This window comes from Vicia villosa, linkage group LG1 (genome assembly GCF_029867415.1).
Source record: "Vicia villosa cultivar HV-30 ecotype Madison, WI linkage group LG1, Vvil1.0, whole genome shotgun sequence".
Lineage (NCBI taxonomy): Eukaryota > Viridiplantae > Streptophyta > Magnoliopsida > Fabales > Fabaceae > Vicia > Vicia villosa.
The window spans coordinates 166,421,678-166,441,674 of NC_081180.1; the positions used below are offsets into that span (position 1 = coordinate 166,421,678).

Here is a 19,997-nt window from a genome sequence, read left to right on the forward strand (position 1 = left end):
ACTTGTTTTTTTAAAAGTGAGCGACACACCTCCAAGACCCACCTAAAATTATTCTCTTTTTCACACTCCAAAAAAGCAAAACCAACGGCAAATGTTTTCTCGGTGGATGTAACATCGATTATCTCGAATAATGGGAGTCGATACTTGTTGGTCTTGTAGGTAGAATCGAGAAGGAGCATTGTCAAGAAAGTGTTGAACAACTTTATGGAATTCGGATGAGTCCAAAAAATATCTCAGACCGTAACCTCGTCATCACAACTTCTGTACCGCACAACGTATTTGTTATCATCCAACATTTTCAACAAATATTGCATCTCGCTCCTATCTCCCCTACTCGCCTTTTTATTAGTGTACCGTTGATTATACACTTACCTTATATTTGAAATGTTGTCGGGTTCATTCCTTTTCAATGTGGCAAGTATATTTTTCGATTGGACAAAATTCAAGGACATGTCTTCAATAGATGCCTTCTTAATCGGATTGAGCCGACATACAATAGAATGGCCTTGTAATTTTGCGCACAAATCATGGTTATAGAAACCACAAACAACAAAGCATCTCCACTTCGTGCTAGCCAACATGTAACAACGAGTTTTAAATTGACACTCACATTTTCTAGTACCTGTGTCGTCTCTTTTAAAATTCTTTAGAGGAGGATGGTATTTCCCACTTCTTTCGCACAATATTGTTACAAACAGGTTTCTTCTTACCGTACCATTATCCGATCTTCCTATCACCACACCAAAACCAAGATTAGTTGCGTTCCTACGAAGCCATGTTAGCATGCTTTCACGATCATCAAAGTCTTGCTTGCAACGAAAGTCTCCTCCGACATCTACCACATTTGCGACTACCCCATCGATACCCGTACCAACATCGACTAAAGTAGCTAATTCTCTTGAAATATTATTGGGGTGCACCATACCTATTTTATCAAAATAACACAGAATTACAAAATGCTGGAAAAAACTGCAAGGACTATTTCGTAGATGCATCTACGGAAGTGTTCATCTTCAACACGTTCCGTAGATGGATCTACGGAAGCAACGCTACTTTTTTGCAGAAAAATTCATTGACAATATGAACAATGTAGAGGTTGAAAGTGATCATTTACCTGAAATTCAGACTCTTCTTGCTCCCATTGATTTGTTGCACCAAAAAGTTTGAGTGTTGGAGTGAAAAAAGGTATTAATGATGTAGGGTTTTTAGGGTGTGGAGTATGAAGAGTTTGGAGAAATGAAATTGGGGGAGTGATCACTTTGGTTTAAACTATATCAGACCCTTCTGTAGATGCATCTACGGAACAATGTAGCGCTAAGTTGTTCCATAGATGCATCTACGGAAGTTTCCCTTAAGAGATTTTAATGTGTATTTTTTCTTATTTAAACTAGTTTATTACCCTTCCGTAGATGCTGTCATACCCCAAAATTTGCCCCATCTACTTCACTTACAAAGATTCAAAGACTAGGGTTCCATTCAAGCAACACTCCTAGCCAAGAGCCTCCTAAGGCTAGGGTTTGAGATTCCTCTAAGAGGGATCAATGAGATAAGGCTCCTAATCAAGGGTATATGGTTTATAGTGATCCAATTTAACTCCATGGCAAAAGTCAAGGCACCACTCCAAAGGTCACCTGCTTAAACAGTCTCAAGATCTACAATCAACTGATTCAAAACCCAAGTCAAGGCATGATCCAAACTTCTAACCATTGGTCACACAACAAGTATGGGGAGGTGTATCCATCATTTGATCAAAGCTTTATCATGATTCCATTAATAGAAACTCAGAGATGAACAAATACCAAAAGGTTCAAATTAGGGTTTCTTTAGGAGAAAGTCGACCCAACTTTGACTGGGCATAACTTTCACCTGGAACATCAAAAATTCCCCACTCAAAGGCTATTTTGAAGGAAATTGGATTCTCTACAACTTTGTCTCTCACAAGCTAGGGCTAGAAATGCTTCAGTTGAGAGGTACAATACAAAAGATTACAGGTCATTTTCAGACATCCTTCAAAAGCAGTTTTTTGTTAAAGAAGATATGATCAAGATAAAAGCTCCAAATGAAAAATATGTTCCAAAGTGGCTTATAGAGGACACTTTGAGGTTTCCAAAAAGTATTAGAACTCCCTCATAGCTTAAAAATTGAGTGAGGTATGCTTGATCAAAGTTGGGCAATTTTGGAGGACCAAATGTGAAAAAAGAGGGTTCAAATTGAGAAATTTTGCAAGTGGGCCTATGGTCTTATGATACAAACTTGGTCCACAAGTCATTAGCATGCCCAAAATAAGAGGCCACGAAATTTAATATTTTATTTGGTTTAATATAATTTTTATTTCATTTTTATGATTTAATTAAGTATAGAAATCAAATATTATGCTAAAATAATCATATAGGCCAATTCCAATCAGTATTAATGGCAAATATATTATAATTTTCGTGCTCAATCAAATGGGAAGGGATTGATATAAGATTTTGGCCAAAATAGAAAGTTTTGAATCCAAGATAAAATCAAATTTCTCAAAATATGGCAAGATTGGATTTAAGGTATTTTGGGCTCTTTTCTAAACCTAATTCTTTCCCCTATAAGTACACAACATCAAGCAACAGAATAGGGGACGAAAATTGAGAGAGAGGCACACTAGCGAGAACTCAAAAAAGTCACCAAGAACGTGAATTCGGTTTGGGATAATTCGTGACTCTCAAGAGGTTCTAAAGGTTGCAAAAGATTCCTGGGATTGTTCTGAAGCTGTGAGGATCGTTACTCTACTTCAACACCCCCTGAACTTTCTCCATTTAACTCAGGTAGGTCGTTCTAAAAATTCGCTCGATCTCAATGTTTCATGCACTTACATTGAAATTTGAATGCATATTTGGGTTTGCCTTGTTGTTCTGATCGTTGCTGAATCAATTGTTTGGAGTTTGGGTGTCTTATTCCTGTTTTGCCATTAACGCCGTTTCAAGTTTTTAGGGTTTCAGTTTAGGGCTTTTAATTAGGAGTGAAATCAAAGTCAATTGGGGGTACAGTTAGGTTCGTATGGTTTAAACAAAGGTAAGGGAAGGGTCGCGCCATGTTTATTCACGAGTATGTGCTATTCGCTATTCTTGGTAGTTTGGTTTGCTACGGAAAATTCGCATCTAGATCGTAGCAATTTTTTTGCAGGTTTTTGGGTCTTCTTGGGGAAGACGAGGATGTGGCATCATGCTATTGGGTTATTTGAAAAAGCGCGCGCGTGTTCCATTGTCTGTTTTCTTTTTCTTATATAATATAATACGCGCGTGTCTTAAACAGTTGAGACGTTTGGTTGGGTTGGTTAAAGGGCGCGTATAGGGAGTGGGAGGTCATGGGTTCGAGCCTCCCCTCCTTCATTATTTTTTCTGAAAACTACTTCTTGATCCAGTGTCTGCCTGCCATATAGATCCACCATGCGCCCCCTAAATCTGGACCCCAGGATATTCCCTAAGCCAGATCTAGCGTCCCAGATTTCAGTCCCTATAATATGCACCCTAATTATAATTACATTGAATAAAACCCTTAATAAATAATTTAATTTAATTAATATAATTGGTTTTAATTAATTCTTTTTATATATAATTACTTATATAATAATTATTTTTTTGTAAATAAAAATATATGAGATTATTATTAAAAATTCCAATTTGTTGTTCGTTCCGATTAAATCGATTAATCGCTATGGTCAACAATATTTTTAATTAAAATGTTATTTAATTAAATAAAAATTGGTTTCTATTATTTGGTTAAATGGTTGCAATTATTTTATTAGTTGTGATGATTAACCGTCTTTCTTTCGCTTTAATTTGTTATTCTTTTTAATCGAATCAATCGATTACGAGGGGTAACAATGCATATAAAATTCTATAAAATTATTAAAAAATACCTTAATTCATTATTAGTGATAATCGAATCAATCGATTAAAATTGGTAGTGATGCAATTTCAAATCTTTTAACTATGGTGATCAAATCTATTGATCATAGCGGTTAATAGTACAAATTAAATCAGGGTTGTACGCCCACTCTTAAAACACTTCCCAAACTCTTCAAAACTTCCAGTATCAAATTACACATTATCATAGGCTATTTCAAAAGCCTTTGAGGCAAATTCCCAACCCTATCAAATTCAAATTTTAAGGGCGTACAATCCTTCCCCGAACTACGTAGACTCTGATCCTCCCTAAGGAGGTACGTAGGCACTTGGTAACAAGGCGAGTCCCCCTCCTTCAAATCTTAATCATGTTCAATAATTAATCTTTTAACCCTAATAACTGTCTGTTACCCTTTTTTTTATGCTTTTGCCCTAACCCTAATCTTTGCAATGTTAACCTTTAGAAAAGGGTTTTGGGTGCCTAACACCTTCCCTTAACCCGAATATAGTATCTTACCTTGAATCTCGTAACCATTAAAGGTTTCCTATTCGCCTTGGTAGAATAGGTGGCGACTCTAAACATTAATTTTTTAGGCAGGTTGCTACAGATGCATCTACGGAAGGAATTAAATTTTTTCAAATTATGGGGTACTTTCGGATGTGCATCTACGGAAGCTGGGGGAAAAATAAAATTTTGCGTGGTGTTTAAGAGGTCCATGGGGTGGGTTAAGAAACTTCCTAAATTTACTATAATTTTTTTTAAACTTCAACTTTATAAAATTATAAGAAATTACTAACACATACAATTTATTTGTGAGACAAATATTAATGTGTTACTTATTAAGTAATTAAATTTCATATATATTTTATATCTGTGAGAATTGGATCAAACTCTAGTGGGTCGAAGAGTAGTTTTCTGTTTTGACAGAGAATGTGTCGAAGACCTACATACTGTAGTCGAAGTATGTTCTAGTATGTGGGTGTCAAAATGCTAGGGTTGTTAGTATTTTGAATTGGGCCTATTCGTTATGTATAATTGTTTAAGTTAACTTGTACTCTAAGTTGGCTTGTAATGGGTATTTGTGGAAACACATTAGTTTAGTATGTTAGGGTTATTATAAATAGCATACTAGTCTCTAATCATTGCATACTGCAAATCCTAATTTAGGGTGAGAAGGTTATTTGTTATTCTTGTAACACTTGTAATCTTGTTTCAAAGAGAAAGTAAAGAATAACAGTTATAACCAATTATTGTTGTTCTTCTTTCTTCCCATTGTGCTCCCTATTATACTCTTCTCTTGGCATCGATTTCACAACAAATTGGTGCGGTGAGCGTGGAGAAGATGCCTTCAACAAAGTATGACATTGAAAAGTTCACCGGAGTAAACAATTTCGGTCTGTGGCGCTTAAAGATGAAAGACATACTGGTTTAGCAGGGTTGTTTTGAAGCATTGAAGGGAGCAGTGACTATGGACGTTGCGTTAACGGAAAAAGAAAATACGTTCTTGATAGAGAATGCCCACAACACAATTTTGTTGAGCCTTGGTTATAAGGTTCTTCGACATGGATCAAAGGAGACGACGACATTAGGGTTATGGGTGAAACTTGAAAGTTTGTACATGACCAAATCGTTGGTAAATCAACTATACCTGAAGCAAGCTTTGTATTCATTCAAGATGATTAAAGACAAAGTGTTGGCTGAGCAGTTGGATATGTTTAACAAGTTGATTCTTGATCTTGAGAATTATTGATGTGAAGATCGATGATGAAGATTAAGCACTGTTGCTGTTGTGCGATTTGCCTCAAACACATGCTCACTTCAAAGAAACTCTCTTGTATGGAAGGGAGTCCCTGGCCTTTTGAAGAAGTTCAATCAGCCCTGTATTATAAGGACTTGAACAAACGAAAAGAGCATAAACCTTCGACTGTTGGTGAAGGTTTGGTAGTTAAGGGAAATTCTTGCAAAAGGATGGTAAGTTTGACAAGAAGAAGGGCAAAAGTCAACAGAAGTCTTACAGTGACGAAGAATCTAGTATTCAATGCTATCATTGTAAGAAGGAGGGTCACACAAGAAAGGTGTGCCATGAACGCTTGAAAGATCATGGAGGTAAGGATAATGGCAATCCAACCATTGTTCAAGATGATTTTGAATCATATGATGTTCTTGTGGTTTTAAGCAATGACTCGAGTAAGGAGTGGATTATGGACTTAGGTTGCACTTGGCACATGACTCTAAACAAAGACTTTTTCAAAGAATTATGTCATTAAGATGGTAGATCTGTATTTCTGGGAAACAACAAAGCATGCAAGATTGTAGGTGTAGGATTTGTGAGATTCAAGCTCCATTATGAGTCAATAAAGTTATTGACTGAAGTCAGGTATGTTCCTGATTTGAAGAGAAATTTGATTTCTCTTGGTGAATTCGACAAGAAAGGATATGTTTTCCAAGGAGAGAAAAGTATCCTAAGAGTCATGAAGGGGTAAAAGGAAGTCTTGAGAAGCGTGAAGAAACAAGGCTTGTATACCCTTGAGGCTGACGTTGTAAGTGGTTCGACAAATTTCGCATCCACTAAATATTTGTCGAGGACATAAATTTGGCACATGAGATTGGGCCATGTCAGTGAAAGGGGTCTGGTCGAATTGGGAAAACAAAATCTTCATGGAGGAGACAAAGTCGAAAAGTTGAAATTTTGTGAACCATGTGTACTTGGAAAATCTTGCAGAATGAAGTTCAACAAAGGAAAACAAAGAACACATAGATCCCCTGATTACATCCATGCTGATCTTTGAGGGCCTGCAAGGTGTCTATCACATTCAGGAGCGAGATATTTCCTATCCATAGTTGATGATTATTCCATAAAATTATGGGTATGCATCTAGAAGACTAAGGATGAAACTTTTGAGAATTTCAAAAGTTGGAAGACTCTTGTCGAAAATCAGACTGGAAGAACGGTCAAGAGGTTGAGAATCGATAATAGCCTTGAATTTTGCAACGAGGCATTCGACAACTTTTGTGCTGCCTCTGGTATTGCAAGGCACACTACAGGTACTCCACAGCAAAATGGTTTGGCTGAACGGTTTAATCGAACTATTTGGAGAGAGTAAGATGCATGTTGACTAGTGTTGGGTTGAAAAAGGTGTTTTGGGTTGAGGCTGTCTCGACAACAACATATATGATAAACAAATGTCCTTAGACTGCGTTAGATATGAAGACACCTGAAGAATTTTGGTCGGGACATCCACCAGATCTCAACAAACTAAGAGCATTTGGCTGCGTAACATATGCTCACATTAGGTAAGACAAGGTCGAACCTAGAGCTCTGAAATGCATGTTCATGGGATACCCTTAAGGAGTCAAAACGTATAGGCTATGGTGCCTAGAGCTAGGTCACAAGAAGAGTACACCAGTCGAGATGTAGTTTTCAATGAAGCTGAAATGGCTTTTAAGAAAACTGATGATGTTAATGCTGAATTGCATATCCCAGATGAATTCGAAGAAGAAGCAGAATGCTAAGGAAGTTGAGGAAACTGTCGATGACTACCTATTGTCAAGAGATAGGTTGAGAAGAGTCATCAAGCCACCTCAGAGACTTGGGTATGCAGATCTTATAGCTTATGCCTTAATCTCTGCAAGTGAGGTTCTAGACGAAGAACCTAGAGACTATAAGGAAGTTATGCGGAGTCAAAATAAGACTGAATGGTTGAAGGCCATGAATGATGAGATGAAAAATCTTCATGATAATCACACCTGGGAACTGATCAAGAAACCTCCAGGAGCAAGGTTAGTCTGCTGTAAGTGGATTTTCAAAGTTAAGGAAGGTATAGAAGGAGTGGCGTTGAAAAGATACAAGGCAAGGTTAGTCGCAAGGGGTTTCGCGCAGAAAGAGGGTGTAAACTTTAATGATGTGTTTCTCCTGTTGTGAAGCATATGTCCATTTGAATGTTGCTTTCCATAATGGCACAGTTTGATCTTGAACTAGAACAGATGGATGTGAAGACTACGTTCTTGTATGGTGATCTAGGTGAAACGATTCTGATGAGACAACCTAAAGGGTATGTCAAAAAGGGGAGGGAAGATTATGTGTGCAAGCTAAACATATCTTTATATGGACTAAAATAATATCCTCGACAGTGGAATAGGAGATTCAACAAGTTCAAGGCACACATAAGTTTCGTTAGAAGCCAGCTCGACCACTGTGTTTACTTCCGATTTCGACCTGGTAATTCATTTGTTATTTTGTTGCTTTATGTGGATGATATTCTCATAGAAAGCAACAATGGTGAAGATGTAATGAGGGTAAAGGCCGAACCCAATAAGGAGTTCGATATGAAGGATCTGGGAGCTGCATCCAGGATTCTTGGGATTCACATTTGAAGAGATAGAAAGCAGTCGAAGTTATGCTTTACTCAAGAGGCATACCTACGAAAGATTCTCAAAAAGTTTACATTTCATCAAAGGAGTAATTGAGCTTGGAGAAGTCCAAGTGCTGGATGTAACATCCCGAAAATTCTTATTTAATTGATTTAATTAAGTTTTAAATTAATTATTCGAAATTAGCATTTTATTGATATTAATTGGAAACAATAAAATGTTAGTTGTTGGGCCATTGGTGGAGTTAGTAATGTGGGGGGTGTTAATGTTAAGGAGCCCATCTCTAATTTATTTTATGTTTTTCATAAAATAAGGAAAATAAGAGAAAAGAAGTAGAACATGAAAAGAGAAGCTGTGAGAGGAAGAGTTGAAGAACGTGAAAGAGAACCAAAGAGGAAGAGGACCAAATCAAGAACTTGGCTAAGGTAAGGGGGACTTATCTTATTAACATCTATTATCGGGTTAGGGGCTGATAGTACAGAATAGGTGTAGAATTCATATCGATTGAGTCATATGTTAGATTTAGGGATTTGGATCAATTAGATGATAATTGGTCATTTTGTTGGAATCGATGATGTTTGTGTTGTTATGACTTCAATTGATGCTTATTAGGTGTATTATGATGTGTATTTTGTGTTGTATGTGTGTTATATTTTCTTAAAATTGTTCTGGTATGATTTGAGTGGAATTGGAATGCTCAGAATGATGTAAATCTGCATTTTTGGGGTTGCAGGTACGCAGTAATCGGCTACGGAAGGTAGGGTAACCGATTACCTCTGTGTAAAAAGGCAAAGATTGCTGGCTGGGAGTCGGTAATCGGTTACTGAAAGGGGGGTAACCGATTACCCATACAAATAACAGGTAAATGAGTTTCGTAAAACAGGGTAACCGGTTATTGGCCTTTGAGTAACCGATTACCACTGATGGGTTTTGAAAAATGAAGTATTTTGTAAAACTCATAACTTTTGAACCATTGATTCGTTTCGTGTGCCGTTTCGAGCTAAATGAACCTTGTGAAATAATATATGTGATGATTGATGATGTGATTGTAATTGAATGATGCATATATATATATATATATATATATATATATAAACATGCTTTGATGATGATGATGATTATGATGAAATGAGTATTTTGATGATATTACTCAGAGACTGGACGATGGTATAAGTATGTTCATATATGTTTGCATTCATTCATATTCATTGTTGATGCTGTATCCATGATGATGTGTTGGATCAGTGAAGGGCATGATTCCCATTGTTTGGAATCTGTGCTGGCAGGGCCGTATCTTGATAATGTTGGATCGGTCATGGGTTATTCCTATTTGAAGATGTTGGTACCACATGCATAGCATCAGTTGCATTCATATGCATGATTTTATAACATGATTGGATGTTTTTCCAGTGTTATAAATATTGATGATGTGTTGGTTGTTTATGATGATGAAACTTGTCTGAATGTCTGTTTATGATACAATTGGGTGAATGATGCGACTATGATGTGTTATTGCTTTATAACCACCTTATAACATTTGTTAATTTTGATGAGACTCACCCTTACATGTTGTCATTTTCAGATTGAGGATAGCGGCTGTTCGACTCGGTGAGGATTACTCATGAGTCAGTGTGTTTAGTTAGTGTCAGGTGTCATGCTCTGATATTTATAACACTGGGGACGTGATTGTTTAGAGTTTATGTTTTATAAATCTGGTTATATTTTGATGTTTTGAAGGATAAATTTTTAAGATGTTAAACTTAATCCGTATGATTTAATTTCTGCTGTGTTAACATGAAGTGTTTTTAATTTGTGATGATTGCCTTAGTGAATGCATGACATGACTAAACGATGTTTAATTAATTATTGAATTGTGGCACCCTTGTTTTCATGTACTCTGAATAAATTTATTTAATTGCCGTGGGGTTTAGAAGGGTGTTACAATAGTGGTATCAGAGCATAGTCGGTCGTTGTGACCAGAGTCTTAGTGTCAGTCTTTCTCGTGTATGCGACTAGTACGAGTTAACTTGTCGATACTTTTGTTTTGATTAAATTGTTTGTGAATTAAGCAGAGCAATGGCTGGAAGAGGAGGACAAAATGATGATGCTATCGCTGAGGCTCTGGGCATGATTGCTGGTGTGATGGGAGGAAATGCAAATGGAGTCGGGATTGGTGCTGACAGGTAACTGGGGAATTTTCAGAGGAACAATCCTCTGTTGTTCAAGGGTACGCATGATCCTGAAGGTGCTCAGAAGTGGATAAAGGAAATCGAGAGGATTTTCAGAGTCATTGATTATGCTGAGAACCTGAAGGTGAGGTATGGTACGCATATGTTGTCCGACGAACCTGATGACTGGTGGATGGCGACTAGAGCTGAGTTGGATGCTGTCGCGGGCGAAAAATCGTTTTGTTCCTCTTTTTTTGGATGAGACACCTGATGCCTTCTTTGAGCTCGAGTGCTCATAAAAAATGATTTTTCTTTTGTTCCGACCAAACTTTTTATTATTTCCAAAGGAGGAAAAGGAAAAAAGCTGCAATAACCTAAAAGTGGGGGGAGAGATCTTGGGTAAGAGGGTTGGTTATACGAAGGGAAGGTATTAGCACCCAACGTATCTATAGTACTCTATAGGATTCTTTATTGTCTTTCATTCCATGTTACGGTGGAGGTTCTGTTGTGAAATAGGTGGGACCTAAGGTGTTTGTTTGATTATGCTCGCAAAGATCATCGCGATCCTCTGCATACATATCCCTTAGAGGGAATCAGAGCATCTGTAGCTCGGGTCTACGGGTGCTAAGGTTTGAATGGTTTGAGAGAGAAGTTTTGCTCGCCAAGGATACGACCTTGTGCCTACGTATTCTCAAAGGGATGTTGAGAAAGTCAGAGCAATCGTAGTTCCCACTTATGCTAGTGGAAGCAAAGGAAAAGAGACAAATGTCATCTAAATGTTCGATGTATCTAATCTATATCATCACATACATCTGTTTGATTTTTGTTTGAAAATCTTTTCATTATAAGCCCGGGGCCATGCCACTTAGGGTGCTTAGAATGATAAAGATGTTTTTGTTTAACCAGCCTTGTGGCAAAAGTTTCAATGAAGTCAGCCTTGTGACAAAAACTTTGATTAATCAGCCAGCCTTGTGGCAAAAGTTTCAATGAAGTCAGCCTTGTGACAAAAACTTTGATTAATCAGCCAGTACGGTGGTAAAACAGTTTGATTGATTAGCCAGCCTTGTGGCAAAAAGTTTGATTGATTAGCCAGCCTTGTGGCAAAAAAGTTTGATTGATTGATTGTTTGTGATGATATAGAAGAGATACTCCTATCATAGAGATGATAAATGTCTAATCTCCTAGGGTATTTTGATTTGGATATTGGGGGATGCTTATAAGAAGCCCGTGGGTCCTTGTACGAAGCCCAAGAGGAGGCTATCCGAGGGTCCTTGCATTGTAAGCCCAAGAGGAGGCTATGGGAGGGACAATCCAGGGTCCTTGCATTGTAAGCCCAAGAGGAGGCTATGGGAGGGTCACTCGTTTGTACAAAGCCCAAGGGGAGGCATGGTATAGATGGTTTGAGCTCTTAGAGCGATTTCACCGGGAAACCATACTCTATGTCCTAACCTAAACTAGGGAGATTCTTTGCACGAAGCCCAATAGGAGGCTATGGGGAACCTAGTGTTGTACTAAGTTGAACAAGTATATATAACACAATCACAAGTATGAACAAGTACGAACAAACACGAACAAGTACATGAACAAATATGAACAGTTATATATATGACAAAGTGTGTGTATATAATGGAGTTTATGAAGGAAATATACATGTAAGCATGATCCATTTGTATACACGGGGCTCGGGACTTATACTCGAGGAGAGGTCCACTTGAATTTATTCAAAGCTATGTAAACAGGTATTTACAAAGGGGCTTGGGACTTATACCTACATGGAGGCCCATGGTATATTTTTGGGAAGATTTAAAGAAACCTTCATTTTTGGTTTGTTATTCAAAGTTAAAAAACAGATTGAGATATGTACAAAAGGCGTACAATGAAATACCTAATTTCATGTACTGGAATGGGTATGTACAAAAGGGGCTTGGGACTTATACCTACGTGGAGGCCCATGGTATTTTTATAAAACATGGTTGATCGTTTTATTTGCAGACGCGTCGTTTGAAAAACTGTTTGAAGGTTTTTGTTTTTGAAAGAGTTTTCTGTATAAAGAAAAACTGTAAAAAAGGAAAAAAGGAGTGGGTCTTATACTCTCTAATATTCGAGAGGCCCCACTTCGTTTTGAAAATTGATTGATTAGTCAAAAAGATTTAATCAACAGTTAAAAAGAAATGGTTTATCGTTTTGAAAGAGAATCGCGATCGCTCGTCTTAAAACGATTTGAATTTTTTTGAAAAAAAACAACTTAATTAAGTTAAAACAAGTTTTAATACTCAATTAAGACCTAAATGATTAGGGTTTGATCACAAAAAATATTTACAAGTGATTAGGTTAAAAATCAAATGAAAAACAATATTTTAAAGTATTAAAAAACACTTAAAACATATCATTTTAAACCTATTTAAAAATGTATTAAATAAATCTTTTTTTGATGATTTTTTTTTGTATTCATAAAATATGTATATTAAACAAAGAGTATGCAAAAAATGAAGTGAAAATAATGAATTTTGATTGGTTAAATTAATTGGTGAAGTTGTTAAAGAAAATGAAAGAAAATAGTGTCAAAAAAATGTTTTGGTCCTGCCAGGGTTTGAACCCACGCCCTCTCTCTCACAACTCAAAACACTTGCCAACTGAGCTGCGCGCGCAGCTTGTTATTCACACGCTTCCATTTAATTATATTTGAAAACAAACATTTGAATTTTTCAAACCAAAAAAACGCGCCAAGGACACACCTTCAACTGATTTTTGAAAATCTTTGAAACTGGATTATTTTGATCAAGTAGATAGTCTATCTTGCTCGGTTTTGGACGAGGAACACAATGGTATCATTTAATTGCATTTATTTTCACTCTAAGATCATTGGTTTTCTGATGAACACGAAGAACCCTAATCCTATGATTCAATCTGAAATTGTGTATAATTGATGAATTGTGAAATTGATTGAGGGCTATTGATCAGTGATAGTGCAAAAACAAGATAGCAACTCAATTTTTCATTTATGATGCATGTATGTATGAGTTTGAAGTTCATAGCACTTACCTTCAAAAACGGCCAAGCTGGGATTCGAATTCTGCAATAGAGGTGTTACAGAAGTTGTTTGATGATCTGGATAGCTTCAATGGACCATATGGAAGGTGTCTGGATGCTTGGAGTGGATTGAAAACATCTGGATCAGTTGGTGGAACCCGATCTGCAGTTGCTTCAAGTATGAATCGAGCTTGGTGATTCTGAAGTTTTTGATTGATGATGAGTGTTGGGATAGTTCATATGTGACATATATGAGGTGTTGGAAGTGTTAGTTTGGACAGATATGGCTTGGTATGGATTTTGGCATGATAAGGTTCAATATATGCAAATATGGAAGTGAGGTAGTGATTTTGAGTTTTGAGGTGTTTTTGGGTGTATGAGTGATTCAAACACATCCCATATGGTGTTTATGGTTTGCTAGAATCATCATTTTGGCCATAGCTTCAAGGATTTGGAGGTTGATATTTCTACCTCTTTGAAACTTAAGAAACTTGCATTCTAAGAAAGAAGAGAGAAAACCTATAATTGTGAGGTTTTGGTGTGTTTTGAAGAGTGATTTGCATCTCTATTTATAGGCCAAGAGTTCTGAACTCAGACCTTTGCAAGTTGATCAAGAATTGGTGATTTGGCTTAAGAGATAAAAAGGAATCTTTTACATTTAATGCAAAATGGTTAAAGTGACCAAACCATGGTTAAAACTCAAGCTTCTTATCCTCTTCCATTCTGATCTCAAATCAGAAAAATATCTTCAATTATTGCCTCTATGCATCATTATTTGGATCATTTGGCAAATTGGCTCATAACTTAGTGAAAATGGCATGAAATTTCAAGTGAAAAGTTCACTAATGTCAAAATTCAAAACCATAGCTACACTTCAAATTTTTTCATGCTCTTAGACATTTTGGAAAGCTCATATTACACACTTCAAAACCCTAGTTGAAAGTTTCTTCAAGATCTTTAAGGAAGTGGGTGAAAAAGATCCATGAACTTTGAAGAAAATGAGGTTTTAAGTGAAATTTTCAAAAGATACTAACTTTGAAGCTCCATATCTCTTAAATGGTTGATCTTTTGGAAAAAAATTATATGTGACAAAGTTGTTCATTGGATCAAAATCTACAACTTTCATGTTGGAAGTTTTTTTCAGTTTGTAGGTGAAATTTTGAGAAATTCCCTTCCAAAGTTTGGAAAAAACCATGAAAAACACTTAGAAATTTTTCTATGAAAAGTCAAACTTTTGACTTTTTGATTCTTGATTGATTTTCTTGATTTTTCTTGATCAAATGACTTCATATATCATATATTGATGATTCAAAACTTCAAAAGTCATGGTTGACCAAAATTCCCCAAAAGTCAATGGTTATCTTGTACAATTGACTTTTTCAGACGAATCGCGTTTCTGGAGATTTCAAATGAAACAGGCTATCCTCACCAAATGAATGGTATGAATGGATCATATTTAAGCATTAGAGGATATTGAGCCATGGTTTGAGTTGTGGCACCATGTCCTGATTAAAAAGTCAGTTGTTCAGTGAATTAGGTCAAAAACCCTAATTGTCGACCTGATGAAATTGATGACTGTGGATCTTGAATTGAGATGTAATTTCCATTGGATGTTGTCATAGGGATTATTTAAGGATGATTGAAACCTTTGATTGACTTCCTGGGGATTTTTAGGGTTTCCCAAATGTGATCCCTGATTTCAGTCCCTAATAGTTCAAAACCCTGATCTGAGGATTTGTCTGATCAATCTTTGTGTAGGAGATGTCTTGAGCTAATGGATTAGGTCAAAATGAGGTACTTGGGGTCTTGAGGTCTTGTCCCAAGTCATTGGGTCAAATCCTGAGCAAAAGTCAAAAGTATGCTATCTTCAGTCAAAACCCTAATTCAGTCGATTCAGAGCCTTTGAGCTTGTTGAAATGAATCTCTGAGGACCAAATGTTGATTGTTGATGAAGACGATTCATTTGAGATGAAGGGAGAACAAAACCCTAGTTGATTATTGCTTGTACTGATGAGTGATTTCTTGATTAAATCCCTGCTGAGTCACAAGTAGCAAACACAAACTATGCAATTTGTTAGAGATGCAAATGATGCATATGCAATGATATGAGGTGGTATCTTAGGTCAAAAATTGGGGTATGACAGATGCCCCTATTTAAGTTTCTTCAACCTGAGACATGAAGATTGAAAATCTTCGTTTTGATAGGGTGGAAGAGACTTAAATATCAGAAGACGCGAATTTTGGACCTAAGATACCAAAATGGCGAATGATGCAAGGATATCTTTACCGAGGGAATATCAAGAACTGACTCCACTGGGGAAAAGAGGTTGGGAAGGATGTCTCAATCTGTTTTAGGAAGAGAATCCGTTTTTTTCTTTTTTTTTCGGGAAAGCAAGTGTATGCTTCACCGGGGAATGATAGCTTTGTAAGGAAAGCTTACCTATCGACATTATCGACTATCAACAGAGGGATAGACTTGTTTAATAATGCGAAGGTGAAAGGTATGAAACTGTGTTACCGACTACCAGCATGGTGATAGACTTGACAAGGTAAAAAGAGTTTCAAAGGTTCGGTTAATATTACCGACTATCAGCCTTGTGATAGACATGTTGAATAATATAACCAGAACAAAAGGTTACCGACTACCAGCCTTGTGATAGTGGTTTTGAAGACATGATCAATTATCAGCCAAGTGATAAAATGATCCTGGAGACTTTGCTAGGGAAATTACTGGTTATTCAGCCTTGTGAACAGTAATAAGGCCCTGATCGTCAAATGATCTTCATGATTGATTTCCTTGAGAGGAAATTTTTTGAAAGAAACATAAACTGCTCAGATGATGAGGCTATTGTTTATGGTTCTATTTTTTTACGACTCTGTTTGAGGAATCGGAATTTGAATCTTTGGTAAAGACAGGGTTCTAACCAAGAATGAATTGGAAAGAGACAGTCAAACAAGACTTTGTACTCATGAGGAATGAACTCAACTGGGGATTCTCTCCTTTGTTTTGAGAGGAGAAACTAAAGCAACCTTCTTCCACGAGGAATGATCTCAGTGGGGAACTGGAGAAAGAAAGGATGTTATTTCTGCTTATGGGTGACAGCCTACTGGAGAGATGACACGCCCATACTTGTTTCTTTTTTTTTTTCTCTTCTTTTTTTTTTTCTCTACTTTTTTTTGGGATAGATATATCCTGAACAAGCGATTATTGAAAAATGCAAGAATGCATAAATGATGCAAATATGTATGAATGATGAATGTCATGAATGTAGCATGCATGCTGACGAGACTGACAGACAATGAAGTATATACTGGAGAAGGACCGACGTCGCAATACAACCAGATACTTGGCAAATGTTCTTCAACACGGTGTAGATAACACAGGTGATGAATGGTGTTGCGTGCTTTAAACTTCTCTGGGGAAGATAAGCATTTTTCCTTATTGAGATGGAAGAACCTCCTCACTGGAGATGGAAAATCTTCTTCACTGGGGATAAAAGAGCTTCTTCACTGGGGATAAAAGAGCTTCTTCACTGGGGATAGAAGAGCTTCTTTACCTCGAGGGATAATTGCTTCAAGAATTCTTTTCTGGGACAAGAATACCGTTGTCTCAACAATTTTCAGGGAGAATCCTTTTGTTCATCCTGTGGAGACGACTGCTGATGTTCCTTCCGTTGTTCACAACTCAAAGGAAAATTTCGCTTTTATTTTGAAAAAGAAAAGTGAAGTAAATTCATTTAAAACTTATTTTTTTCTTTTTTCTTTCAAAAGTGAATAACACAATTAAAGCATCATTTTGCAAGCTGAAAGAAATTAAAGATTGCAAACAAATGGGCACAAGGCTCAAATTTATTTAATAGGATGGAAATCAGCTAAAGGCATGATTCCATAGAGTATTTACAAAAGTTGGAAATGGTAATTATGCGGAAAAGGCTACATTGAAAGCAATAACCACTATTCCCCCCAACAACTTTGAGTTCCAACTGTGCTTGTCGCTTCAGATTGGCGATGATTTGATCGAAGATCCTTTGATGAAAAAGACTCCTCAGGTGACGAAGTACGGACTGATGCAGTTACTTTGTCATAAATCCCTAATTTTTGCCTAGATTGCCCTTTCAGGTTTTCAATCTACCAGGATGAATTTTTTTCTGTTTATTGTCTCTAATTTTTGCCTGGACCACCCTTTCGGGTTTTCAGTCCACCGAGACGCTCATTTTTGCCTAAGTCGCCCTTTGCGGGTTTTCGACTTACCGAGCTGTTCTTTTGTAACTTTTTAGACAAAGTATTTCTTGACTGCATCAGCATTCACAGGATATGGGAGTTCATCACCATCCATGGTTGCAAGAGTCATGGCGCCGCCAGAAAATGTTCTTTTGACAACATACGGGCCTTCGTAATTAGGAGACCATTTGCCCCTAGAGTCTGGTTGAAAAGACAAGATCTTTTTAAGCACGGGGTCGCCTTCTTGAAATTCACGAGGTCGAACCTTTTTGTTGAAGGCTTGTTTCATCCTTGCTTGGTATAATTGTCCATGGCATAGAGCAGTCATACGTTTTTCTTCGATTAAGTTCAACTGATCGTATCTGCTTTGACACCATTCAGCCTCTGATAACTTAGTCTCCATGAGGACTCTCATTGATGGGATTTCAACTTCTACGGGGAGCACAGCTTCCATGCCGTATACTAGAGAGAAGGGAGTTGCCCCTGTTGAAGTACGCACTGAAGTACGGTACCCATGTAAAGCAAATGGCAGCATTTCGTGCCAGTCTTTGTAAGTGACGACCATTTTCTGGACGATCTTCTTTATGTTCTTGTTGGCGGCTTCAACGGCGCCGTTCATTTTTGGTCTGTAAGGAGAAGAGTTATGATGCTCAATCTTGAATTCCTCACACAATTCTTTCATCATTTTGTTGTTCAAGTTTGAACCATTGTCAGTAATGATCTTGCTGGGAACACCATATCGGCAAATGATGTTATTCTTGATAAACCTCACAACCACTTGTCTTGTAACATTGGCGTAAGATGCTGCTTCGACCCATTTGGTGAAGTAATCAATAGCTACCAAGATGAAACGATGACCGTTTGAAGCTTTCGGTTCGATCATTCCAATCATGTCGATACCCCACATGGAAAAAGGCCATGGAGATGAGAGAACGTTGAGTAGAGTCGGTGGCACATGGATCTTATCTGCGTAGATCTGGCACTTGTGACATCTCTTCACGTGTTTGTAACAGTCAGATTCCATTGTCAACCAATAGTATCCTGCTCTTAAGATTTTCTTGGACATCGCATGCCCATTTGAATGAGTTCCAAAGGACCCTTCATGCACTTCATGCATTAACATGTCTGCTTCGTGTCTATCCACGCATCTGAGCAAAACCATGTCGAAGTTTCTTTTGTATAGCACATCTCCGTTCAGGAAGAAACTGCCAGAAAGTCTCCTTAGAGTTTTCTTATCTTTGTTTGATGCCCCAAGCGGGTACTCTTGAGTTTGAAGGAAGCGTTTGATGTCGTGGAACCACGGTTTATCATCGATGACTGCTTCAGTTGCAAACACATAAGCGGGCCTTTCAAGGTGCGTAATTCTGACTGTAGGCATATCGTTCCAATGATTGACTTTGAACATGGAAGATAGAGTAGCCAAGGCGTCTGCCATTCGATTCTGATCTCGAGGTATATGATGCAATTCAACCTGGTTGAAGAAAGTCAACAGACGTCTTGCATAATCTCTGTAGGGAATCAAACCAGGGTGATAAGTTTCCCATTTGTCTTTGATTTGGTTGATCACGAGGGCTGAATCTCCATATATGTCGAGGATCTTGATCCTTAAGTCAATGGCTTCTTTGAGACCCATGATACAAGCTTCATATTCTGCGATGTTGTTGGTGCAATCAAATAGCAATCTGGCAGAGAATGGGATATGAGTACCCTTGGGAGTGATGATGATTGCCCCAATTCCATTGCCAAAAGCGTTTACTGCTCCATCGAAAATTAGGCCCCATCTTGATCCAGGATCAGGACCTTCTTCAGGTAACGGTTCGTCATAATCTTTCATCTTCAAGTACAAGACATCTTCATCAGGAAAGTCAAACTTGAGAGATTGATATTCATTAATTGGTTGATGCGCCAAATGATCGGCGAGAATGCTTCCTTTGACCACTTTTTGAGCACGGTACTCGATGTCATATTCGGATAACAGCATTTGCCATCGGGCAATCCTTCCTGTTAAGGCAGGCTTTTCAAAGACATACTTGATCGGATCCATTTTGGAGATTAACCAAGTAGTATTGTTGATCATGTATTGGCGGAGACGTTTTGAAGCCCATGCCAAAGCACAACATGTTTTTTCGAGCATGGAGTAACGAGACTCACAGTCTGTGAATTTCTTACTCAAGTAATAAATGGCATGCTCCTTCTTACCGGTTTCATCTTGTTGTCCAAGCATACAACCCATGGATTCTTCCAACACTGTAAGGTACATGATTAACGGTCTTCCTTCAACTGGAGGAATCAATATTGGTGGTTCTAACAGGTATTCCTTGATAC

The 19,997-nt window shown here is 37.5% G+C and overlaps 1 protein-coding gene across 1 annotated transcript; it reads right to left on the bottom strand.

Moving 5' to 3' along the window:
- Positions 1-233: 233 nt before the first annotated feature.
- LOC131658885 (uncharacterized) lies at positions 234-923 on the bottom strand. Its single transcript, XM_058928137.1, has 2 exons — positions 373-923; positions 234-261 (listed from the first exon to the last, which is right to left on the bottom strand). Exons 1-2 carry the CDS (start codon positions 921-923, stop codon positions 234-236), a joined length of 579 nt encoding a protein of 192 aa, XP_058784120.1.
- Positions 924-19,997: the final 19,074 nt, after the last annotated feature.

What these genes read in the sequence shown, in the direction of transcription:
- LOC131658885 (XM_058928137.1), bottom strand. Translation starts at nt 923, where the DNA reads ATGGTGCACCCCAATAATATTTCAAGAGAATTAGCTACTTTAGTCGAT. An exon ending in GACAACATTTCAAATATAAG is followed by an intron (nt 262 to 372) that starts GTAAGTGTATAA and finishes TGTGCGGTACAG; the next exon opens with AAGTTGTGATGACGAGGTTA.